General features: G+C 41.6%; 3 protein-coding genes and 1 long non-coding RNA gene across 4 annotated transcripts; 3 read left to right on the forward strand and 1 right to left on the reverse strand.

Annotated features, from left to right (window-relative positions):
* Positions 1-69: 69 nt before the first annotated feature.
* LOC119618037 lies at positions 70-2590 on the forward strand. Its single transcript, XR_005234555.1, has 3 exons — positions 70-333; positions 527-569; positions 717-2590. It is a non-coding gene; the product is annotated as an uncharacterized LOC119618037 (long non-coding RNA).
* A 109-nt stretch (positions 2591-2699) lies between these two features.
* Positions 2700-7940, reverse strand: cryz (crystallin, zeta (quinone reductase)). The gene is made up of 8 exons (XM_017422202.3): positions 7780-7940; positions 6507-6659; positions 6262-6425; positions 4998-5049; positions 3895-4044; positions 3720-3821; positions 3449-3544; positions 2700-3344 (listed from the first exon to the last, which is right to left on the reverse strand). The coding sequence occupies exons 1-8, from the start codon at positions 7885-7887 to the stop codon at positions 3183-3185; spliced, it is 987 nt and encodes a 328-aa protein (XP_017277691.1). The 5' UTR covers positions 7888-7940; the 3' UTR covers positions 2700-3182.
* A 1198-nt stretch (positions 7941-9138) lies between these two features.
* dars2 (aspartyl-tRNA synthetase 2, mitochondrial) lies at positions 9139-15848 on the forward strand. Its single transcript, XM_017422156.3, has 17 exons — positions 9139-9292; positions 9447-9546; positions 9755-9821; positions 9975-10076; positions 10253-10348; positions 10436-10559; positions 10681-10727; positions 10897-11003; positions 11789-11858; positions 12077-12256; positions 13359-13466; positions 13642-13704; positions 13863-14015; positions 14101-14319; positions 14396-14506; positions 14594-14669; positions 15465-15848. The coding sequence occupies exons 1-17, from the start codon at positions 9139-9141 to the stop codon at positions 15662-15664; spliced, it is 1977 nt and encodes a 658-aa protein (XP_017277645.1). The 3' UTR covers positions 15665-15848.
* Positions 15849-17021: 1173 nt separating this feature from the next.
* bpnt2 (3'(2'), 5'-bisphosphate nucleotidase 2) lies at positions 17022-24785 on the forward strand. The gene is made up of 8 exons (XM_017422333.3): positions 17022-17544; positions 18288-18360; positions 19196-19342; positions 19731-19887; positions 20805-20900; positions 21150-21308; positions 21663-21797; positions 22006-24785. Exons 1-8 carry the CDS (start codon positions 17426-17428, stop codon positions 22146-22148), a joined length of 1029 nt encoding a protein of 342 aa, XP_017277822.1. The 5' UTR covers positions 17022-17425; the 3' UTR covers positions 22149-24785.
* The last annotated feature ends 821 nt before the right edge of the window (positions 24786-25606 follow it).

Consider the following 25606-nt stretch of genomic DNA (forward strand, 5'->3'; position numbering starts at 1 on the left):
GTCACTTGTCGTCATCACGTCATCACGTCATTTGCCTAAAGGCGTGATTAAAGGTGTCTTCAGCCAGGACACGCGGGAGCGTGATATCCCATAGTACATATGTTGTACCTCGTTCCTCTCCTTCAGGGAACAGTAGTTATATGCATAACATTACGTTTGTGTTTTACCAATAAAGTGAGCCAGTCTTTGACAGATGACCGCCTCCTCAGAACAAACCACGCAGGAAGCAGGACACGACGGGACTGGAGACACGCGCTGGGCTCTGACGACTGGCAGCAGCAAGATCAGCAGAATACCTGGAGACAAACTCAGCTCTGTTACTGCCACCAGCAGGTAGTTTTTACTGTAGTTTTGTTTTGTTGCTGTGGATCATACTCACTGGTCATGTTGGGTTACAGTGGATGCAACATGATGATGAGGCAGCAGCTCTCCTGCAGGGCTGTAACCCGACTCAGATTCATCATGATCACCAGTGTTATTTGGTTCATCTGAAAACCAGTTGGTAAAAAGTGATCTCTGTGCCCAGCTACAGGAGACAAAACACAAAAGAAGAGTTCTGAACTGTGACGGTGAGTTATTGTTATGTATCGTTGGGCCTTTTTAAGGCCGCGACACAATGTGGTTTGACTTCAGCTCGTGAAAAATGAACGAGCACTCTTGAACCAAAATGTGGACACCTTTCCGTTGTTGTGTTTTGTTGCTTGGCAAACAAACAGTGATGGCGGAGCAGCAGCACACGAGCGTGGTGTCATCGTCAGGGGAGGCGGAGCTGGTCCCAGGAGGATGCTGACTGATGGCCGACAGCCAGACATCCAAGCAAAACGAGGCCGATCGTGTTTCTGCTGACGCTCCGTTTCTTTAGAGACGTCCTTTTTGGCGGACAAATGTGAGTTCCTTTGAACTGCCTGTGAACCAGTGAGCATCTTTACGTCACCACGGTAACAAAACACACAGACTGGCTGCATGTTTAACGCCGGGCTGGATCTTTTTGCATCATATATTCGTGTTTTGTTTCTTATTAAAGGTGTCTTTAATGCCGGCTGATATGTTCAGTCTGAAGATGATCATACTGAATTTTAGGAAACTTTGTGAAGAGTTTAGAGCAAAAGTAGAACCAATTAAACTTGACCGGTTCCAGAAAAAATGCTTTTGATGAAACTAAGTTTTGACAAAAGATGAGCTGGTTGTTGTCATTTTAAGTAATTTCCTCTGTGAAAAAACAAAACACTAAGACTCTGTTGAGTAAAAACTAAAACCAACCAAAGTGAATAAACTTGTGATGACAACATGAGAAGATGAGATCCAGTCTGAAGAGGAGACCACTGCCACCAAACCGCCCAGCAGCACCAGTTTCTATAGAGAGCAGAGAAATTTATAAGGTGGCCAATTATTTTAATACAAAATATAAAACTATCTGGCCTCTTTAGTGCCGCCCCGTCTCTAACTTTAACTGAGAAAATTAGAGTAAAACAACAACAAAAGCTGAAAAAGAAGAGCAGGACTTCTTTCCAAAGATGTAATTTGCAACATCAGTGTCAGTCGTACCAAGAATGATCAATAATTTCATCAGAAACATATAAAACCTTTTTTTTTCAGTCATAACTCTGCAATTTATTCACTTTTTTTTGCTTGAAGTCTCACTGTGTGTCAGACTAAGAAAGGTGATATTACTCAGGCATTTATGTTGTTTTTACTTCTACATTTAGTTTCAGCGCAGTCGATTTATGATGATTTTAGCTCTGCAGATGTTTGCTTCTTGGTGTGTTATCTTTGTCGTAAATCTTTATTAAGAGACTTCCATCCCTTTGGGGCTAATTTGTGTCACTCTGTATCTTCTGGACGTCAAAATATCATGGTCCTGCCAACGCGATGGCTTCAAATAAGCTCACGGTAAATGTTTTTTTTTAACTGTTTTCAACTAATAAACACAAATTAAATTCAGATTTTAGTTAATTCAGAAGTATTCTCACTCACTCATCTTCAGTCAGCACTAGTTTGTCAAACAAATAGCAAAAAAAGTTTGTTTTCTCTTTCATTTTTCCAGTAATGCACATATTTAACAAATCTCTCTGAACAGAAAAACCGCCAATTCCTGGACTCATCTGTTTAAAATTTCTACAAATGCAAAATACAGAAACATCCAAGATATTAAACACCGTTTAAAAACTACAGAACATACCTGAGTCTATTTCCAATTCATGACTGATGTTTAACTCTGTTTATTGGGCCTTTATACATAAAAAAACTACAGGTTTTATGATTTGCTGCACTGATAAAGCAGCACAGAGAACTCAAGGAAGAATATTATTTTTTTAAACTAGCAAGAGTGTGTTTTTTCTCAACAAATGATCCATTTTTGTTTCTAATAATCTCTTTACAATAAAAAACCAGCGAAATGGTCAAAGTGCTGAGGGTATCCTCGTCAATTCCTTCAGAATAAAGCCCAAACTGCTCACCTCCTGAATAAAACCCAAACGTTCAGCTCTGTCAGCTGGTCCAGGACTCCCAGCTTCATGTCCGCCCGGCTGCTACAGGGATCCGAACGTCCACAGTGTGTTTAAATGTGTCGAGCTTCGGTTACAAGGCTGCGGTCTGAGCATGCTCAGTGGAGGCGACCGTCACCTGAGAAACACAGGTGTCGTGTCTGCGAGGCCTGGACAGACGGGTTCAGATGCCACGAAGAATAAATGAACTGAATGGTTTGTTCAAAAGATTTATTGGGAATTTACAATTTCCAGCTGGCGCCAAAAAAATACCATTATAGGAGTAATTTTCTCAAACATCATTTAAAGCAAAAACAATAAAATGCTTCTTCTGCTTGTATTTGAGTTAACATCCCTACGGTGTTTTAGCTGAATTAATATGATCAAATATTACAATAACACAAAGTAAAAATGAGTTTTAAGTGTTTATATCATTCGTTTCTGATCTGAACACACCTTTTCCGTCAGATTCCTTCAATATCGAGTTTATTCCAACACTGAATGATATCATCCTGTTAATCTGTTTGAGATTAAAACTTTTCCACTTTAAGATCAAACTGAGTCAAAATTGGAAAACATTTTAAATTTAAAAAAGTGATAATAAAGGTATTTTTTAATGTTCTTTTAAGTATGAATGAGTTAATTTTTTTACAATTATGAACTCCACCAGGTGGTAATTCACCTCTTGAGACCATGCCATCACACGGTCAGGACGATTTTCCCAGCAGCCCCAGGGCTCTCGATGATGTCATGGTGGGCCTGAGCAGCCCGGTCCAGTGGATACTGGGAGCCGACAACCGGACGCAGCCAGCCGGCCTCCATCCCCGTGAAGAGCAGCGCCGCGCACTCCTTCTTCTCCTCCTGAGGGGGAAGAGGAGAAGGAAACAAAGTTCATCCGAGCTCCACTCAGCCCCAGATTATCAGATGGAACCAGTCAGACGTGCTGTGCTGAGTCAGCTGCGTACCGGCGTTGCGAAGAAAAGGGCCACCCCTATGATGCTGCTCTCTTTGATCATGGTGTCCCTGGGATTGATCTCTACAGGGCCTCTGGAGCCAACAACCTGCAGAAAAAAGAAGACAGAAACCTGATCATCCATCCATCCATCCATCCATCCGCCCCTTGCTCCAGACTCAGATCGTGAATTTGTTGTGATCTGCATTGGAAGAGCTCACAGAAAGTCCTTCACCATTCAAGAGGAAACAGAAACCTGAGCTTCAGAATAAAGTCCCACTGACTGTGACTCGTCCTCCGTAGGCCAACATCTGGAGGTCTCTGCTGAGGTTGACGTTGGACAGCATCTCCACGATCACATCTACACCTCTGCCCTCTGTGGCCTCCTGGAAAACACGGTCCACGTATTACTGACTGAAAGGGTTGTTGTTTTTACTGCTGCTGTGTGTGAGAGACTACCATGATTCTGTTGGTGTATCCCTCCTCTCTGTGATTAAAGACCTGGTGAGCTCCATTACTCAGAGTCAGCTTCATCCCGTCCGACGTCCCTGCTGTCCCCAAAACCCTCAGACCCAGAGCGCGGGACATCTGGCACGCCGCCACACCCACCTGAAGGTGGAGGAGGAATACCTGATGACTCGCTGACAGTTTTATTACACAAGCTTACAGCAGATAATATAAGATTTATCCCGTCTGTGGTTATTTTTCAGACTGACGCAAAGTTTAATTAACAAACAGGTAAAGAGTCACAAAATGTCAGGTTTTATTCTGTTTCTGCGCACAAAATTTAATTAATCACAAAGGTGGTAGAAACCAGGACCTGGTTGCCTGGAAACAATCAAATCTGCTCTAAACTAAAGCTTGAATGAATGCATGTCGCCCGCTGCATTTCACGCCACAGTTTTAGACTGAAGAGATCTTATTTTGAGAAATGATGAAGTTGTAGTCGTTTCGGTCAAACCCTAAAAATAATGTTATGTTTAATCTCATGCAATATCAGAAACTATGTGTTGTGAATGACTGTCAGCTACTACCACACCTAATTTTAGCTCAATATTTGCAAAATGGGCTGAGTTATAGCCATTTTTGTGTTTGCTAAGGTCAGTTAGGAGTGGCAGCCATCTTGAATTGGATCGACTCCAAACGTTAATTCAGTTGTAGACGAACTTTCAATTATCACTTTCTGCAAGTTTCATTAAAATACATTCAGTGATTCGTGAGCTATTTTGTTAACAGACAGACACACACACACTCAAACGCACTCCACCTTCGGCTTTTGGCAGCAGGTGATAACGATGACCTAAAAACAGATGGCTGCACCGGTGGCTTTCTAAACAATTAAATTAGTAATGAGCCGAAATAATGAGGTTCTTCCTAAATTTTAGCAATAAAGACAAAACGCTCACTTTCAAAAGAGGAAACGAGTACATTTGTCTCCTTTAAAGCTTCAAAGTTGGATCTCAGGTTCCTTTTTCAGTGTCTTCGGTCACTGGTGATATTTCTTGTTCTCAACAGACAGACATCATCGGCAGATTAAAGGAAAACCTAAAAGCTGCTCTCACCCCTCCACTCGCTCCGTGAACGAGGACGGTCTCTCCAGCTTTGACCCGAGCTCTGCAGAGTCCAACACAGAATAAAAAGGAAACAGAAAATATTTACACATGATGAGATTCTGATTAATATGGCTTAACTGTGCTGAAATGATCCTCAGTGAAAGATAAAAATGCTGCTTACAGACTGGTTTTTATTTAACTCATTCTAATTCTTTTCTATAGAATTAATGTGAATAAAAAACAGCAATAAACTGATAAATGACAATAACAAACAAACAGAAATCAAAGATTTAAACAGAACAATTCCCATTAAACAAACAGATTATCATTAATTGTTATAAAAGGCAACAGCCTGTATGACTCTTTTCCCTGTTTTTTCAGCTCATAAGCAAAGATAACCTTTAAACCAAAATATATTAATAAATTCAAAGTCTGCAAACCTTTGGGTCATTTTCATCATTTCTTAGTTAAACACCAAATAATTCACTCAGAAACTCTTAAACCTGATCCTAAATTCTTCTAATTAGATTTTTACAATTTCCACAAAAGTAGGTAAAATCAAAATTAAAGAAGCAGGATTTTCCCCACAGACCCTACATGTCTATATCACCCTGACGCCACCAGGGGGCAGTGTTACCTGTAAAACAGCTGGACCACATGTCTAGTAATACCAGGGATGTCAAACTCGGGCAGCTCTTCTGCATGCTTTAGATGTGTTCTTGCTTTAAAACACCTGCTTTAAACGAATGACTTGTGGACTTGCTTCTGGAGAGCTTGATGATTTGGTGAGGAGGTAATTAATCATTTGAATCAGGTGTGTTGGAGCAGAAACACCTACATTTCCCAGGACAGTGGCCCTCGGGGCCTGAAGTTTGACACCCCTGAGTTAGAGGATTTTTTTTTTTTTATTGATTCTAGGTTAATCAGGTCATTTATAAAGGCTTTGCTTCTGAGATATCCTGTCTTTGTGTGTTTTTTTATTTGATTTTCCTGGAGGGCTCTGCACCTTGATGTGTTCCTCCTCGGACCATGAATGGTTCAAAACGACTCAGTGGATTAAATAAAAATACATTCCTGGTTTCTGCAGGATTCACAAAGTCGAATGTAAGATGAAATGTTTAGACCTTTGAAATAGGCTCTGTCATTTCTAAGAAGAACCAACTCAGCCACGTGTTTCTGTTATACGCAGCATATGTGAATCTGAAAGCTGCCCAGGTGAACTTTAGCTTGCAGCCCACCTGCCTGATTTCCCTTCCTGAAGGTGAGCTCTTACTTGTGAACCAGAGCTCTGTAGGCGGTGAAGTACGGTATGCCGATGGCTGCACCCTGTGTGAAGTCCAAGGCCTCGGGCAGCTTGTGGATGCAGTCGTCAGCAGCGACAGTGAACTCTGCGTAACCTCCAGACTCTGTGGCTGTGGTGAACACACGATCCCCCGCCTGGACAACACAGACACCCTCTCAGATGTGTGTTTATCTGTGCGTCCCGTCAGTCCAACACAACAACGTTCAAACGGCTACCTTTACTGCGGTGACCTCCTCTCCGACGGCCTCCACCACTCCGGCCACGTCAGAACCCGGCGTGTACGGCAGAGACGGCTTCCGGGCGTAAGATCCTGAGCGGATGTAGGTTTCCACAGGGTTCACGCCGCAGGCATGGACTCGGATCAACACCTGCATCAGAGACACAGGAAGTCATGGAAAAATGAAAACTACAATCCTAGAGATATGTCAAAGTGTGTGTCTTTCTTGTAATCTTTGAAAACGTTCTAGAGCCACATTTCCCAGGCTTTCTAGGGGCTTTTAATTTGTTTTTTTTTAAACGTTGGCTGCTTTTTCACTCATTTTCTGTCCCTTCTTTGTCTGACAGGACTTCATTTTGAGCAGACTGTTCTTCGCAGAGAGGAAAGTGGACGAGTGGAGGACAAAAGAAGTTGTTTCATGCCCCTAAAAACTTTCCACAGCAGATGAAAGTCATGAAGTTTCTTATCTAATAGCTCACCTCGTTGGAGCTAAAACACCATTTTCTGTGTCAAACTGTGATATCTTTTGTGTTTTTTCATAGTTTCAACTGAAAGGTGAAAACAAATTGTGTCTCTGGTGACAGGCTGCTGGCAACTAAGAGACAAGACTATTTAAGCTTTATTCTTCAAGTTGTCTGTTACATGTCGACACAAAGCTGGTTCATCTCTTGAGTTTATGAGCCTTTATTTATTTATTTATTTTTACACCGGAATGATTTATAGCTAAACAAAAAAACAACAAAATCCTCTGAAAATGGTCAAAACAGAAGAAGACCTATGAGAGGCTTACTTTTCAGTCTTCATTTCTGTCTGCCTCTCTTGGCAGTCAGGGAGTGAGAGACACAGGAAGGTGGTTACTACGGTGACTGTACTGATCCTCTGGCAGCAGCTTTTACATTTTATCTTTTTTAAATCTTGGTTGTTTTCACACATCAAAATGTGGAGATTTTTTGGTATCAAATTATGACGAAGTTAAATTTTGGCAGCAGCTGTTAAACTTTTAATTAATTTATTTTTTTGCTTATTATAATCTACAAAATGATAGATCAGCAGAAAACATACTTTAGTGAGGTCAGAGCTGTGCTTACACACAGAGAAACTAAATAAAGTTTGAGACTGTAAAGCTTCAGAGACTGCAGAAGGTTTTACTCTGATCCCACCTGTGAACTTTGACCCTCTCAGCAGCTCCTGCAGCTGCAGCCAGTCCGAGGCCTCACCTGTCTGAGGGACAGGGACAGACAGGGACATCTGAACACAGCCTGTGGCCTCACCTGTCTGAGTCCAGGCTGAGGAACAGGGACATCTGAACACAGCCTGAGGACTGACGGAGCTCCAAACTCCCTGACTCTGATGGCTCTCATCAGCCTGCTGCCCGACATGTCTGCAGAGGACAGACAGAGTCCTCTGACAGGAAACACCGAGTCAAGTGGACTCCTCCTCCTCCTCCTCCTCCTCCTCCTCCTCCTCCTCCTCTTCTTCCTCAGAGTTTTTAGGTATTATGTCGCATCACTGCCCTCCTCTGTAAGTTTGGCAAATAGATTTTTTTTTTTAGTTTTTTTTTTCATAAATCATAAAGAAAAAAGGTCAAGCAGGCTTCTGGTGAATAATTTGGCTTATAATAGATTTTTAAAAGTACTTAAAAAGTAGAAGTACCCAAAATACCACTCAGGCACAGCAACAAATGTAATTCACCTCTGAGAGATGCTGACAGTTTTCTCACTGATTTAGATGAATCAGTGTTAGCTGAAGTGTTTTTTCATGAAAGTTGAAATTTTGTTTACTGTTCAACACACGTGGTCCAATTATTTTATTCAATAAAGAATTTCCTCCTTATTACTAATAATAATATTATCACAGATACAAACATCCCTAATCCAAGGAGCACTACTATATATATGTACATACATAAAATAAAGTAAGATGGGTAAAGAGAGGAGTATTATTATAATTTTATGCAATATTTCATCATCTACAGTTTTACACATAAAAAAATATTTTAAAATTGGCTTTTCTTTACAAATATAATTTTTTTCTCCAATATATGTAGATAAAAGATGTTTATGTGCGTTTTTTAATATGCTGTGTAAATATAACCAGCCACCAAATGTTTAGGTGTCTACTTTAATTATTCAGTGCTCAGTACTGTACGTAAAACATTTAAAGACGCTTTTATTTAATATTTGTCAGCTCCTCCTCGTATTTACGCATTTTGCCGTAATTGTCTGATTTTATAGTTCGTATCTGTGTTTCTTTATTATTATTCTGAACAGGTTTAATGTAATTTTCAAGCCTCAGTTTAGATTATCAACGATTTGTGAGTTTGATTATTTCCGCTTTAAACTGACGTCACGTCCGTTTACGCAGCGCTGATTTCTAACGTAAACGGATTATTGTTGACGTAGCGGGCCGCGGCCAGAGTGACCTATCCGCATGAGCAGAGATCTGTGAAGCCCGGAAACGCGGAAGCGGGTGCGGATGAGAAATGAGGGTCGGTCACTTCAGTGTTTAGTAACATGTTATCACGTCTAAAAACGAGCTTCGTTTTAGTTTGTTTCAACACCCCGACGGGACTCCGAGATCCCGACAGCACTGGGCTGCTGTGAGTGTTACTTTTTTTTTTTTTTCCAAAAATGGCAACAAAAAGCAGAGTGTTGCTGCAGAGGGTTCTGACTGGGCTCAGGGCTCACAGGGTTTTGCACCATCGAACCTCAGGTGAAAGAGACCTGTGGAAAACTCAGCTGAGACATGTGAGCTGCTCAAACAGGCCTGCTTCTGCCTCCACAGGTACTTAGTTTTTATTAACTAATATTCTCTGTGCTTCCACTGCAAGACAAATGCACATGCTTTCTTTTTGGAAGGATTGTGTGATTTTAGGGCTGCAACCATAATGCAACAACATGTGATTTATTTTATTTTTCCTGCTCTGTTTTATTACCAGGTCTCAGCAGTTTGTCGTTCAGGAGTCACACCTGTGGGGAGCTGAGACCGGATCATGTTGGGGAGAAGGTCACACTGTGTGGTTGGGTCCAGTACCTCAGGTATGGATGTCTGTGAGCTTTTATAAAGCTTACAGGTGATCTGAGTGTGATTTCTGAGTTTAAATACAGTTTATTGCGTCTTATGTTTTTGACTAATGTGTTTTACTTGAACAGAGCTAAAGCTTGTGACTATTTTGTTCATCAATATATGCAATTTAACTCCTATGAGGTCTCGCATAAATTAATAATTGGTTTCTGCTTCCAACAGGCAAGACCTGTTTGTCATCCTGCGAGATTTTAGTGGTTTGACCCAAGTTTTAATTCCTCAAGAAGAAGTAAGAAAAAAAAACAATCAATAAAATGTACTAGTACATATATATATAATTCTATTGCTATTATTAAAAATACTTTTTGTACAGAGATAGAAAAAGAATGATTATGGCTGTAGATAAAATGAGACATTAAACATTTTATTTTGCTGATTTTAGTCTGCGAGCAGCTTGAAAGCGGTGCTGTGTGATCTGACGGTCGAGTCGGTCGTCAAGGTTACGGGAACAGTCCGAAAACGGCCGGCTGGACAGGAGAACAAGGTCTGTGTTTATTTATCAGGTGGTTGTTTCCTCCATGAAGGGAGTTTGGCGAATTAGGCGACACATTTATATATTTTTGGACATTATCAGTTTCTGAGATGCATCCTAAAGTTGTAAGAAACTCCTCAGATCTCAGTAAAGTCCTCCGTCTTCTCGTCCTGCCGTGTACACACCAGGGGATGCCAACAGGAGACATCGAGGTCCTGGCTGAGGACGTAGACGTTTTCAACGTGTGCCGAAAGCTGCCCTTTGAGATTAAGGACTTTGTCAAAGTAAGCGTGTGTTTTTACGCACATCTTTACAGCTGAGCGTCTTTTTGATTTACGGTTGACGAAATTTGCCTCTGTTGGTCTGAACAGAAGTCCGAGTCTCTGCGGATGCAGTATCGTTACCTGGACCTGAGGTCGTTTCAGATGCAGAAGAACCTCAGAATGAGGTCTCAGCTGGTGATGAAGATGAGAGAATATCTCTGTAATGTGCACGGTGTGAGAGTCGGCTTCTTTTTTCCTGTTTCGTGCACGCTCAGGTTTTTAAAATGAGATGCAGAATCCTTAAAACCTGCCCTGATTTTAGGTGTTTTGTTGTTTTTGTCTCCGGTGTGCAGGATTCGTGGATGTGGAAACGCCTACTCTGTTCAAAAGAACTCCAGGGGTAAGATTCATCATAGAGAGAAGCATCTGATTTACTTTCCCTTAAAGCTAAAATATTTTAAAAACAACTGGATCATTTTTGTCTGCTTTTGTAAGATCAGCTGTCACTTCCGCAGATTGAAACCGGATCACGTCTGACACCTAAATGAGCTTTTCATGCTGTGTTTCAGGGGGCCAAAGAGTTCGTGGTTCCCTCCAGAGAGGCAGGCCTGTTTTACTCTCTGCCTCAGAGTCCGCAGCAGTTTAAGCAGCTCCTGATGGTGGCTGGGGTGGACCGGTGAGTGCTCACATCTTTGTGTAACACATCCAATGAAACAAGACGCTTTGGCGTTGCAAAAGGTTTCAGCGTGTTGCTTGTCTGTCTGGATAAGACTTAAATAGCAGTGAAACCTGCACAGCAAGACTTAGAGGTGAATGTTGGCTTTAAACTCATCAGATGGACACAAACCCATTCAAATTGATGCTAATGCTGCTTAAAAACAGTTTTTATTTGCAAACTGCATCTCAAGACGTTCAGCCTAAAGGGAAATCCCTAAACGCCTGCAAACTTTCTGTGAAGTCTACTATCCAAACCACTCATTTATAGACAGAGATTGGAGAATCTGTGCAGTGTGTGGTAAGTTGGCTTTGTTTTGGGTTTTTCTTTTCACTTCCCAAACCGACTGACTGAAACCTTTTATAAAAAACAATCTCAGTCATTTAATGATCAGCAGTGTGCTCACTGTGTGTAATCTCTGTTTAGCATCAAATGAAATCATTTGAGCTGCTTTAAACCTCCTTGGGAAAAAAAAAAAACTGTAGCATGAAAAGATTTGCTTGGGAATCTTTCAGCAACTAAAAATCTGACGTTTGCTGAAGAAATGCATTTAATCTGAAGCTTTTTTATGCTAAATGTTTAGACTAAGATCAGTTTATGCTGAGAAGTGACCGAACTGTAGCCGTTTTGGTCAAATCTTGAAAATAATGTTCTGTACAATCTCCACAAAGTATGAATGACTCTCAGCTACCACTGGGTTTAGAGACTTGTAAAGATGATCGTTGCCTCCTTGTGTTTTCTGTCAGGTACTTCCAGGTGGCTCGGTGCTACAGAGACGAAGGCTCCAAGCCGGACAGGCAGCCGGAGTTCACACAAGTGGGGAGAGACACGAAAACACAAACGACTGCACAAAGTCAGATTTCCTGATAGGACTGAACTGTTGTTTTCACTCACAGAGGATAAAAACACAGAAGCTGTGATAAGTTTAATCTGTGTTGGTTTTAAACCTGGTCTGACTTTACTTGAATAAACAGTTTACCTGATGGCTTTATGTTTGTTGCAGATGAACACGTTCCCCTCTCCGTGTCTTCCAGGTGGACATAGAGATGTCCTTCGTGGACCAGGCAGGCGTCATGTCTCTGGTGGAGGGTTTGCTGCAGCACTCGTGGCCTGCAGAGAAAGGCCCCCTTCAGGTCCCTTTCCAGACTATGACGTATAACGAAGCCATGAGGGACTATGGCGTGGACAAACCTGACACCAGATTCAACATGAAGGTGGGGACTTCTGGACGCTGAAAGGAAAATATCTTTTTGCGTTAAGAAAACTGAGATAACAATTACTATTGTATCTAAAAGGCTAAGTGTGATGTTACAAGTCCAGAGGTGATGTGTTTAAAAAATCCCTCCTTTCTTTTTAAAATCTTATTTTATTAGAGACTTTGGCGCCGCCTGCCCTAAAATAGACCAAAACCCACAAGTTTTGATCTTGACTTCAATATTTTTATGTTTTGGTGTTAAAGGAGGCCTATTATGCCCCTTTTGCCACAAGTTGACACAGTTTTAGAAGGTCGATCTCACATTTTTTTTATGTGTTTCTCTGTTGAGATCAGTTTTACTCCTTCAAGGTAGAATACAACCTAAAGGTTTGGACACAAAATACAATAATATGTTTTGAACTTCTCCATCCAATCATTTCTTCAAGCAAAAGTCTGTGTATTTATATATTTCTGCTGCAGCTTTTATACTCCTTTGTTTTTATCTATTTACAGGAAGTGATTTATCTAAAGAATATTTAAGAAAACCTGTCTGTGTCTGGCTAAACACTAGTGTAGATTTGATGTATAGCACTACAGATATGGTATTAAAACTTAAATGGTTTTGGACTTAAATTAATTTTCAAACTCTTTAGTGTTTTAATGATGGAAAAGGAATCTCAGCAGCTCCTCGGTTTCTTTTTTCTGGTTATATTTTTACTGCAGATAGAAAAGCAGTTGCTGCACAACCAGCTAGTTGTAGTTAGATGGGACAAAATCCATCGTTTACAGGCTCATTAAATCCTGTTGCTCTGTTTCTTTGTTTTGCTAACATTAAAAGCTGGTTTTGCTCCGTTAACGTTAAATTGATCACAATAAACTGGAGGATGTTCAGCCTTTATATGGTGTCTAGTCAAAGTTTATAAAGCCCTGAAAAGTCTGAAAGTTTTTACTGACTCCTGCCAAGGAGGAGTTTCTTGCCGTTACTGTTTTACCCGTGTAAGCTTTGAAAACGAGGACCCTTAAAGAGCGTGAGTTGTGTTCATCCTAACAAGATGACTCAGTTTAAAAAAGAACATATTATTTATTTTTCCCCGTTTCTGTCCGTCGTCTTGCCTTTCCAGCTGGTGGACCTCGGTGAGGTTTTCTCCGCCACACAGATCGAATTCCTCCGATCAGCTCTGAGCCGACCCGGAGGTTCTGTTCAGGCCATCTGTGTCCCAAGTGGAGCGGTAAGAACAGAACCATTCCCTCTGCCAGCAAATGCTGTTTAATGACCAGAACGCTCACGGTTCAGTACAATAGGGACACGTAAAACGGTAGGAGTGAGCAGAAAATGTGTTTAACGAACTGCTGTTGTTTGCTTTTGTTTGTCTCAAACGACGTTCTCCGTTCTGTTCGTTAAAGAAACTTCTGAGTGGGAAAGATCTGGACGAACTGAAGCAAACAGCCAAGACTCAGTACGGACAGGTGGGTCTGTTCCTCCACTGTTCTCCTGTTTTTACTCTGCAGGTTGATCATGACTCTGTTCTGATTTGATTGGATCGAAATCAGATCTGTCAGAAAGAAACTATAGAATTTCTGCAAAGGTTTAAATGTTCTTTGTGTTGTTTGGTTTTTACATGAAGGAGCTGAGCGTGGTGCTGGTCAGGGAGGACGGGACAGTAAAGTCTGCCCTGAAGAAGCTGCTGTCTGTCTCTGAAACAGAAGACCTGCTGAGGAGGACTGAAGCCACTCCAGGAGACCTGCTGCTGGTGGCAGCTGGACCCGTCCACACTGTGGTAAAACCGTCACATGACTGGAAAAGATGAACACGGGAGAGGACGATAACATTCATATTAAGGTCGTCTTCATCTCTGCCCGCAGCGCCCGCTGCTCGGTAGTCTTCGTCTCCAGTCTGCTCAGCTCCTCGAGTCTCGTGGCGTTTCGCTCCGCGACCCGTCCGCCTTCCGCTTCCTGTGGGTCGTGGACTTCCCTCTCTTCTTACCCAAAGAAGACAATCCGGAGGAGCTGGAGTCGGCGCATCATCCGTTCACCGCTCCACGACCAGAGGACACGGAGTTACTCCTCACCGAGCCGCACAGGGTGCTCACATCGAATCGTATTTTAGGTTCATGTGGCGATTTAAACTTGGTATGTAACAGTGTCTGATGTGTAACAGGTTCGTGGGCAGCACTATGACCTGGTGTTGAACGGCTGTGAGATCGGAGGAGGCTCCATCCGGATCCACAAGGCCTCAGAGCAGCTTTACGTCCTGAAGAACATCCTCAAGGTCAGCAGTGGTTCAAAGTCTAGCCTCCGTCGGATAATAAAGGGTTTACTGGGTTGTTATTTAGTTTAACATTTTACTTTTTCACAGGAGGACTCTGGTCTCCTGTCCCACCTCTTTGAGGCTCTTGACTCAGGAGCGCCACCTCATGGAGGCATTGCTCTGGGTAAGGTTAGCTCTGCTCCTGACTGCAGAGAGAAGTTATCTATGATTTAATTTAATGTTTTAAATCTGGTTGTCACACATTAGATTCAATTAAACATATTTTACTTGGGTAGGGCTGTAAAATAACTGGTATAACTAGTCAAAGTACGTCAGTGAACACGTGACACGTCAGTCAGAAGACTAAAAACAATTATTTTCCCACAGACTGATGTTTCACCCTTTTTATTTATTGTCTCCTAAGAATTTTAAACATTCTTGATGAGATGATGTCGTGGAAAAAAAAATCAATTTACAGGCACTGTTAGATGAAATCACTCAAACAGGTTTATTTATGTATGGTGCACGACATACAGAGAGCCTTAAAGAAAATGAATAATTATCATCGGAGTCCCAGCTTTGAACGGGAAGCTCCGAATCAAAGCTCTTGCCCCCCAAAGTCAACACCGGAGCTTTTATTAAAGATACTGGAATATCAGTATCAGAAAGAAGTGAGTCAGTCTGGTTCCCATGAAGAGAAAAATAAACATGAATCCTGTAAACAGGTTCATTGTGTGAGAACCCATGGGACTTGGAATAGAAGACATAACATAGTCCTGACTTATCAACAACAGATGTTACCTTTATAATAAACTTCACCAATGATTTCCAAATACAGCTACAGCCCTTAGCCATTGGTTTTTATTTTAATTTTAAACTTCAGGACTTTTTGCCTCGTGTTCACAGGCCAGCAACACTTTGTGCTGCACGAAGGCGCACCTGTTTCAAGCCACCTTCTTCTTCCTCCTCGCTCCTCTAGGTTTGGATCGTCTCGTCTCCATTATGGTCGGCGCTCCCAGCATCCGTGACGTCATCGCCTTCCCCAAGTCGCTCCGTGGTCACGACCTCATGAGCCACGCCCCCGACTTGGTCTCCGAGGAGGAGCTGAAGCCCTATCATATTTCTGTCAGATGGCCAACACAGCGAGGAGGAGGAGGAGGAGGAGGAGAGGGGAAGTGAGACAATGATAGAGATAAACTGATGTCATAGGAGATGGTGTCGCAGATCTTTTTATTCATCAATGAAAAGACTCTGAGATGTGCAGACTGAAGAAAAACTATAGGAAATATAAAATATTTCTTATAGGAAACAAAAAAAAAAGTCAGAATCAACAGTGTGGGATGAAGAGAGACATTTAATGCCATCTGTTACCCAAACCCTTGTGGTTAGATTCATTTGTTTTTCCTCACATCAAACTGTAGAAAAAAGAAAAGTTTTTTTTACAAAACTATTATTTTGAAGACTTATATTTCTGCTGACTCTTTAGAGTGTCTCATTTCTTATTAGTTTGTGTCACATGTATTAAAAATAATAATCCTCAACAACAAATAAAAGCTCTTAAGAAAAACTTTGAACCTGCATTTATTTGAGCCCATTTGAAACACGTGGAGTTTTATTATTCTAAATGTTTTTGAGGATATTATTGTTGACCCACACGAGGATGTTTTTAAGGAGTTCAGAAAATGGAAAATGCATACTTATTCATTGACCTGCAGTAAAATATTTAGTACTGTTCATTTAGCTAGTTGTAGTTTATGTTGTATTTGTTGCATCCATCAGTGTTTCTGTGATGCCAGTGCATTAAATCTGATTCAAAAATGAGACCAAGATAGTAACAGAAATAATGGTTTAGTATCCTTGTTCTACAAACACAGGTAACAACAAAACACTAATTTTTCACAACAATAATATTAAAGGTACTCTTTGCAATGTAATGAAGGCCAGTTAAAAAAAAAGTGAGAAACAAAATTGGCACAATATTTTTTCTCATTTAAAGGATTAATGTGTCCTTTAAATTAAAAATTCTAAACAAAATTCGGGAAATATTTTGTTTAATGCTGAGTCTTTCTGACGCTCTGTCGTATGTCATATTGTAAAAGGTTGAACGCAGTAATTTTGTGTGATCAGAGAGGCTTGTGAATGGAAATTTGCGTTTTGGGAAGTTTTAAATAAATTTGAATTTAACAAAATCATCCGGACAAAAGTCGGACCTGATCTGCTACAAGTAAGTCTTACGCAAAATGTAATGTTTCTCTAAATAATGAAAAAAAGATCTCTTAAATTTAAAGCGTTTTTTTTTTTTGTTCAAACTCAAGCTTTTCATCAAGTTTATTTGAATTCGGGTGGGTAGTTCCTTTCCTGTTTAGAAACAAAACAAGAACCAATGACATATATTAGTATATAAGTATTATTATAAGTATACTATTTAGTATATAAGTCATCTACAATAAAACATTCAAGGAGTGAAACGCACTTCCGGCTCCGGTGATGACGTCGGCAGTTTAACCCGGAAGTCGGGCAGACAGCCGTTCATACGTAGACGGGAGAAATGAGTGAACAGAGATGCGATTCTTCCGTCCTGCCTTCGACACCAGCGGACTCCTGGCTCACATCAGCGGGTGACCCGTGACAGAGAGGACTAGTCTCGCCGTCCGGGACGAGGAATGTCGTTTCAAACGGAGCCGTCGTTTGGTAATTCGCTGAATCTGGAGCCTCGGACGATGCTAACGCGGCTAGGGTAAAAAAAAAGGCAGCCTGGTAGTCGGTGTCCGTCGCCGCTGTATTTCACCGAGTCTCGGCTGTTTCGTCGAGACGTTCAACGGGAAGCTCCACAGCAGGTGCTGGAGACAGCCACGTCAGCTGTCTGTCTGCCTGCTCTGATAAGAGCACGGCTCTGTTTCTGGTTCCTGCTTCTCCTAATCGCCAGTGACCCCTCCCTTCATGGCTCCGATGGGCATCCGGCTCTCCCCGCTCGGCGTGGCCGTGTTCTGCCTGCTCGGTCTGGGCGTCATCTACCACCTGTACGCCGGGGTCATTTCCAGCCGCATATCTGTCCTCAGGTGAGTTCTGTTCATTGTTGCTGCTTTGAATCTGCTAGCGTGACGTCACAGATGGTCGATAGCGCTGCAGACCTATTTAATGAATATTAGAGAGAGCATCAGGTTCTTTGTTTAAAAGTGTGACTTAAAGATACCTTCAGATCTGAGCTTCCTGATGCTTTTACATCCACGTATTTAAGAAATGGGGACAGGCAAAGGATTTTCAGGTTCAGCAGGTTATTAGATCAATCCAGTTCTTGTAAATGCTTGTGCAGGAGTGGCTCAATAACCTGCTGTAGATAAAAGGAGCAGCTTGACTGTAGCTCTGAAATAATCCTCCACACTCAGCAGGATACAGGTTGTCACACCCCAATAAATATATCTGAGGCAGACGGACTTGAACCTGTTTTTGTTTTAGTGTAAAATGTGTCTTGAGGACTTGAGGATCAAACTAACCTGAGTCAGAAAATTTTAAATTATCTCACCGTACTGGTTGTTCCACTTCATGGTAGTCCTCCAGCGCAGAGATCCGACGTGTATGTAGAGTTCAAAGAGGATTTAAAGTGCTGTTCCAATTCATCCAAAGCCATTTTTGAGGAAATGTTACATCTTTGTATGTCTGACACTAACTATGGTCATCAAATCTTTTTAAAAACACAGTGGTTTGGAACAAAACGTTCCGTCTGCTTCCGTATTTATAATATTTTCCAGGTTGTTCACGAAGAGTGACTAGATGGTTTGTCTTTATCCGTTTCTGTCTGCAGGCAGAAGAAAAAGGTGGATCTGAGGGACCTGCTGGCTGTCTCTGTGGAGGCTGCTGTACTGGGTGGTAAAGAGGTAAAAACCAAAAGTTTCTAGCTCCAGGAAAAGTTTACAGAGCCAAGTCTTTCACAAGCTGTCATTACGAAACCCGTTACTGCAGTAACAGTGCTGTAATATCTGTTCGGACGTATTTGATAAGGATCCGATTTTCATCCCTCGCTCTGTTTCATTTTATCAGCCCCCATAAGAAAGAGTTTATGAGTAAATTTCCCTCACTTACTTTCTCTACACTGAGCTGTGTGTTTTATTAATTCACCTGTTCTGACATGTTAGATGACTCTAATGGCTCCATCAACGTGTTGAACCAACAGCACTCTCTCATTCAGACAATAAGCACATTATTGTTTACGTTTCTTCATGGTTTCATTAAGTTGATGGAAAGTCAAATGTGAAATGGTTCCGTTCGCTGGATGGTTTGTGTCTCCAGTTTGAATACCGCATTTTCCGGACTATGTCGGTGCAGTATTCTCTGAAAAGAGCCGTTCTGTTTCGCTTAATAGTCCGGTGTGCCTTATATATGACAAAAGTTTGAAAACGGACCATTCATTGACAGTGTGTCTTATAATCCAGTGAGCCCTGTAGTGCAGAAAATACTGTAATGCAGCCGCCGTAATATCTGAAAAGAATCTTAGAATTTGTCAGACCACACAATGGCCTTTTACTGCGATTTATCCAGTTTTTCACAAGTCAACTTTGCCTTGTTTGAACACGCCATTTAAACCCTTTGTTTGTTTATTCATTAAATTGCGACATTTAAAGCTTGTATAAAATTTTAGTCTTTACACAAACCGGATTTATCCCTGTAAACTGTATCAGCTGGGTAAATGTGCGTTTGTCCCACCTTGTGCAGGTGAAGAGAGTGCGCGAGCATGACACTCTGGAGGAGAAGTCAAAGGGTGAGACAAAGGAGGGAGCCAAGGAGCTTCTGACTTTGGGTGACCTGCAGTCTCACAGGAAGATGTTTAACCTGATAAAGAACACGTATCCTGAAATCACGGTGAGCACCGACACCTTCTGCACGTCCGAGCTTCGCTTTGTCGTTATCTTCTTTGGGTTCCCTTGAGGAAGCTCAAACTGTGTTGCTATTTTAATTTTTTTTTTTTTGATAGATGAAAGTTCACAGCTGTGATTTTGCTCAGATAGTTTTAAGATGTAAACAAAATAGAGATTATCACAAAATGGCAGCCAAGCAGAAATCATCGTTTTGATCCTGTAGCATAAAAGGTGAACCCCAAGAAAAGCTGCAGGCTTGTATTGATACTTTAGTCGTTCCGTTTCGATCGACTGGAAACGTCAGGATGGGAGACACGAACATATCCTGTTTGGTCTAAATGTCCCCACAGTAAAAGGGACAGGTGGTCATTTTTGCACGTTGATGCTTGCAGGTTCACAGCGAGGAACGGGACAACAATCTGGATTCAGTGGCCTGGAGTCGGGACATTCCAGCTGACATTTTGAACAAGATCGAGAGGGGCAAAGAGGTCCCTGCTGAGAGCATCACCGTGTGGATCGACCCTCTGGATGCGACGCAGGAGTACACAGGTGTGAAGTTCAGCCGGCTCGTTTTATGGGCTTCAAGTCATCCTGTTTCTGGAGCTGGTTGTGTTTACAATAAACCAGGAAGGACTTCTAATACACCACTGAGCCTTTCTGCAGTAAGGCTCACAGTGGAAAAATACATTTTATTTGTCTCATTTATTCTTCAAATAAAACTCTGTGTATTCACTTAGTGATTTTATTTGGTAAAGTTCTCGGTCGCCCACTTTGGTTTTGCCGTTGGATTGTTTTGGTATCAGGTAGCAGGATCAGCACTCCCTTCAAGGCTTTTCTCAATGTTTTCTTTGTGTCGCTGCGTTGTCTTTGTTCAGCTTCAGCAGATCCGTGAGTCTGAGCAGAGTTTTATTTACACAGAAAGCCTGTCGCCGATGAACAGAAATGTAGAAGTTCTGAGATTGTTCTGACAAAATAATGGAAAATAAAGCAAACAAGCTAGAAAATTATTAGGTATTTGGACAGTAACGTATATTTAATTTAGTTTGATCACACACATTCCTGCCAGTTCATTACAGTGACTACCTCTGCTTTTGGCTTTGAGGTGCAGCGGTGGTGTACTGTTTTTTTTTTTGTTTTTTTTTTTTAACTTATGAAGCCAACAAAAGGCCTGATGATGTGGTCAGACCAGTGAAGCAAAGGTCTTTAAAAACTCTGCAAACTATCCGTTTCCTTGAATTTGATGCAGTCACAGCTTTGTCTTTGAGTCCACATTTAAATTTGTAGAATTCACTGTTTTAGAAGAGTGTTATCATCGAGACAGGTGGTGTTCAGGTGAGGATTATTGACTCTTCTGTGTGTTTTAGTTCTTGACGTTGGTGGCTTCTATCACTTCATTTTCCTGTTCCTGCAGATAGCCTGAAACCTAATCTCTCTCTCGCTCTCTCTCTCTCTCTCACTCTCTATAGAAAACTTGGTGAAATATGTGACGACTATGGTGTGTGTGGCTGTAGACGGTAAACCAGTTATCGGGGTCATACATCAGCCATTTACAGGGTTCACTGGTAAGACTTTTCCAAGTACTGCACTCCTGATTTTAACGTCTTTGTTCATGACTTGCTAAATATGTGATTTAAAAGAGACCTTGGACGTTTGTCACATGAGGTTTAATATCATTTTAGTTATGGTTGAACTTTTATTCAAGTTAATCAGCTGTGGAGCTTTTCTTCAAGGTGATTTTTAGATGAAAAGAAGATGAAAATCACAAAAACCTTGTAACCAACTCGTTTCCTGTGTCTGTCCCTCCTCCTCAGCGTGGGGGTTTGTAGGTCAGGGATCAAATTTGCATCCCAGATCATCGTACAGTATCAACCCTCCAAAAGTGATCGTGTCACGCTCCCACTCCGGGGAAGTGAGACAGTTTACCCAGAAGGCCTTTGGAAACACGTCAATCATCATAGCAGGCGGAGCAGGTGAGACAAGCTGTTTTATTTTAATGTCTTACAAGGTGTTATCATCTGAACGACTGATATTTTCTGCCTGATAAACACACACACACATTCCTGGAACTGGTTTTAAAATGGTGGATACAGAAATGACACGAGTTATCTCAAACGTCACAAAACGAGCAGTTAAAGGTAAAGTCACAGAAATCATCAAAAACAAACATCATTTATTTATCAGGTTTTTTTAGAGGCCTGATCATGTGGGCTCTGTTCAGACTTCAAAAAGCCAGGACGGCTGAACCCTTCAGCAAAAAAAGGTTTCAGCAAAGAGGCTTTAAATATTTTTTTTCATTTCAGTCTTTTTTTGTATTTGTCTCGCAGGATACAAGGTTCTGTCTCTGCTGGAGATGCCTACAAGTGACTCCAACCCCATGGACCAAGCAGATCTTTATGTCCACATCACTTTTATCAAGAAGTGGGACATCTGTGCTGGTGCAGCGGTACTAAAAGCACTTGGTAATTAAAAAAGTAGATATTTTTTCCTGTTATATTCCCGAAATTCATACATTTTCTCACTAATAAGTTCCCACAAAGGTGGGAGTAAACGGGTGCTGATTGTGCACACAAACATGGAAGAGAAATATCTCAACTTTGCTGTTGCAGTAGCTCAGGTTTGTTCCCCGTCGAAGAGAACATCAGTTTTGTGTCATCGCTCTGTTTGCAGACGGGCAGATGACCACCCTGAAGGGAGAGGACATCGACTACAGCGGAAACCCGCTCAACAAAGGAGGACTGGTGGCCAGCGTCGGCGTGGATCATGATGCTGTGCTGCAGAAACTACCAGAGTTCGACCCTGAAAAGCACTGAGACACACAAACATGGAGTCATCGGCGGCTGTGGTGAAGCCGACACGCTGCAGCCCTCTTCTGTAAACATCACAGACCTGTACGGCTTTTTATCTCTGGACAGATGGTCCCGACGCCAGCCTCTGAGCAGGACGGTGAAACCGACACGGCTGAAACAACTCGCTCAGAGCGGACAAGCACAATCCTCTCCACGTCCCCGTCTTTCACACTCACAGGACAGCAGAGGGACTTTAATGTGAAGTACTAAACTGAGGAAAAAAAAACAAAGCTGAACGTTTCTGCAAAACCTGTGGAGTCCAGCCTTCGCCTTAAGTCTTCGTCTTCATCACGTTTTATGAAAACACTGGAGAGAGGCGCGTTGAAGAGAACCTCCACAGGAGCTGAACTCAGACAGATTAATGTGTGAAACTTTGCAGTACTGGGTTTCTGGCTACTTTGTTACAGTGAAAACCTCCTTTTTTTTCTTTTTCCTGTGTTTGGATTCACTGCCCCAGCTCTTATCTTGATTGTCCAAACTCAAGTCCAAGTACAATAAATAATCTGCCAACAACAATAATTTCCAAGACAAATCTAAGCCCAGAGAGTGAGCACTATGTTGATGCTTACCAGGCAAATAAGTTCATCACAATATCTGATTTTTCTTTAAAAAAACAAAATGGGGAAACTTTTGTTTTAAATGAGGCTTTTTCTTTCTGGTTTGGTCTTTTCTTGTCTGTAGATGTGACGGTAATTCATTTTATCTGGTCAGTTTAAAATACGATAAACATTAAAAAAGCGCAATACGGCTAAAAGACGTGTCTTAAAGGTGAAAGCACGAAGAGGTGTGGAGACGGACGGAGGAGGGAGATGGTGGCTGAAGGATTCAAACCCAGAGAGCCAGACGTGTTTGGATTTAACTTCCTCACAGTTCAGTAAATTAACTCGGGCCTTGAACTCATCGTCTCTTCAGCTTCACCTCCTCTTCAGAAACTGTCCTGTGAACCCACACTGAAGTCCTCTCTAAGAGCCCGTACAGGTCTTATAAAAGATCTGCAGCCTTGTTCTTCGATTCCTACAGCTCACCTTGAAAACCTCTTCCTGTATGAAGATGAATTTAGTTTTAAAAACGTTTGCATTGAGGAACGTTTATTATATTTGGCAAATCTGGAGTGAAAATTAGGACCGAGTGGTACGTCTGTTCCCTCTGTCCGTTTTCTCTGCGCCGTCCACACCTGGACAGTGGGGCGAGGACAAAATGGACACGGCGTCGTTCACGTTCTGTTGAGAACCTGACGGCGCTCTGCTGGCGTGTACCAGAAGGGTCTGAGTTCTTAGTTAGTCTTTGTTTCAAACTCTTCCCATTCTAATGAAGATGTTGCCTTCACTGCTGGTGGAGCTGGTAATCTTGTGTTTTTATTTCTATAGATAACTCAAATACAGTTGTGACTCGTTTTATTTTCCAGCTTGATCGGTTTGTGTTCATAAAAACTGCATTGAGAAGTAAAAGTTGGAACATTTTGCCACAGATTAAATAAAGACCTGGTTTAAGGCTGAAGGACTCATCTGGACATTAAAACAATGTCAGCGTTGGTCATTTTTAAAGATTTGAGTGCCTTGTGATTTAAAAGGAAAAACAAACCCATTAATGCGACTTACTTTGGTTACATTTATTGATATGTCAACATCAGTGTTTGTTGTTTAACGGTGTGAAAATGAGTTGGTCACTAATCAGGAAGGAAAGAAGGACTGTTTGAAAACGTTCACATGGCTTTACACACAAGTGTGTGTTGTCTTTTTTTTATTTGAAAATGGATTTTTCAAACCCACCGTTGCTTTCCAACAGTGAAAGGTGAGCTAACCCGACCCCTGTGACCTGCTCCTCATCTTCACTGGAAACTCTCCGCTCAACATTAGAGCGAAATGTTAAAAACTCTGAACACTGAGACGTTAATGTTTGGGACCAGCGCAGGCTGTACAGCGACTATATGAGCATTTAGAGTGGAGCCGTCACTATAAATCTGCATCTTTGTACGTGGGGTTTGTTCATTTTAAATGATTGGTTTGTATTTTCAGTGAGACGGACCTTTTAATCTTGTCTGACTGTTGGATGTCATGTTGAGCAGCCGTTTGGATTCATCTGCTGGACTGGGACAGTGTTCACCAGTGTTCACACCACTGGAATGATAATTATCTGGTAGCTGTGTTTCATTTGTCCTCGTGCTTAATTCTTTTGTTTCCCTCCGCACGGCCTGTCTTGAAATGACCTCACATTTTTATGTCTACCTCTCCACCCAGCTTGAACTTTTTTATTTTATTTTTTTTGTTGGAACAGTAACTAATGAGGTGAATAACTTTAACACTCAGTAATGTCCTCTGGTCTCTTTAATAATGTGGGGAACTGTTTTATAATGGCTAAAACTACAGAGAAAAGAAGGTTGAACGGACTCTGCCTTTAAGCAGCATGAACGTGTTAGTCTGATTTATGTTAAGAGTGACAGAGGCCTTCAGAGAACATCTTTGTGCATCTAAAGATGTTCAGAAGAACAGTGGACAGTTTTAACAATCTGCGCTGAGAGTTCAGTTCGTTTGATTAAACCTGCTCTCTTGAGACCTCCGTGCTTCTGCTGTGAATTTCCAATAAAGTGTGTGTGCATGACAACACAGGGTGTGTCCACTTGTTTATTAGAATCTTTATGAAACAAACCTCAGAAAGAAAGAACCTTTTGTTAAGTTCACGCAAATAAAGGCAGCATCGTCTCACTGAAAGAGAAGTGAAAACAATTTTTAAATTCTTTCACATTTGACTGGCAGCATATTTCAGGAAGCTGCTTCATGTTTGCCAAGTCTCCGGAGGTAACGCAGGCGAAGATTACTTCCTGTTTGGACGCCATTTTTCTCTGTTGGTTGCCATGGTTACAGCGTCACGCTCTGTCCCTTAAATTTCAGGACATTACGCTATTTACAGTCACGTCGGGGTATATTTGTCTGTTTATTATTATGCCATTGCCCCTAACACACGAAACACTCTCCTATTAATGCAGTCTTAGGGATTTTTTCCCCTTCTTTAGCATATTTCAATACTTTCTCATTAAAAGTTAACTTCATACACTTTGCGTTAGTTCTGCTTTTTTACGTCCATATGAAAAAGTAGGCTTTTTTAAATATAAAAGCTATCAGTTTTAGCCCGTCTCATCCTCATCATCGTAGAAACTTAACCAATTTAAAGCTGAAAAGCAAACAAGACGCAACGGTTTTGTAATTTCCCACCTCAGCCGCTGCATTTGAATGCAGCTTCCAGAGCCGACAGGGTTGTATGTGACTCCAGAGGGCAGAACCGCCTGAATGTTAGCCAGAATTATCTGCTTTTAGGAGTTGTAGTCCTCAAAATCATGCAAAATGGAAATAAAAACTATCAGTCTACATGCATGTTTAGTTTCATGAGTCAGCTATGGACAGGTGCGGTGGTTCCATGGTGTAATG

The sequence above is a fragment of the Kryptolebias marmoratus genome, linkage group LG20 (assembly GCF_001649575.2).
Source record: "Kryptolebias marmoratus isolate JLee-2015 linkage group LG20, ASM164957v2, whole genome shotgun sequence".
In the NCBI taxonomy this organism is placed as follows: domain Eukaryota; kingdom Metazoa; phylum Chordata; class Actinopteri; order Cyprinodontiformes; family Rivulidae; genus Kryptolebias; species Kryptolebias marmoratus.

Coding starts and splice junctions, on each gene's coding strand:
- cryz (XM_017422202.3), bottom strand. CDS start 7,887: ATGTCGGGCAGCAGGCTGATGAGAGCCATCAGAGTCAGGGAGTTTGGA. Junction 6,426..6,506: donor AGGAGGTCACCGCAGTAAAG/GTAGCCGTTTGA, acceptor TGTGTTGTCCAG/GCGGGGGATCGTGTGTTCAC. Junction 3,345..3,448: donor CCCTTTTCTTCGCAACGCCG/GTACGCAGCTGA, acceptor CTTCCCCCTCAG/GAGGAGAAGAAGGAGTGCGC.
- bpnt2 (XM_017422333.3), top strand. CDS start 17,426: ATGGCTCCGATGGGCATCCGGCTCTCCCCGCTCGGCGTGGCCGTGTTC. Junction 18,361..19,195: donor CTGTACTGGGTGGTAAAGAG/GTAAAAACCAAA, acceptor CACCTTGTGCAG/GTGAAGAGAGTGCGCGAGCA. Junction 19,888..20,804: donor TGCGACGCAGGAGTACACAG/GTGTGAAGTTCA, acceptor CACTCTCTATAG/AAAACTTGGTGAAATATGTG.
- dars2 (XM_017422156.3), top strand. CDS start 9,139: ATGGCAACAAAAAGCAGAGTGTTGCTGCAGAGGGTTCTGACTGGGCTC. Junction 9,822..9,974: donor TTTTAATTCCTCAAGAAGAA/GTAAGAAAAAAA, acceptor TGCTGATTTTAG/TCTGCGAGCAGCTTGAAAGC. Junction 13,467..13,641: donor TCTGTGTCCCAAGTGGAGCG/GTAAGAACAGAA, acceptor TGTTCGTTAAAG/AAACTTCTGAGTGGGAAAGA.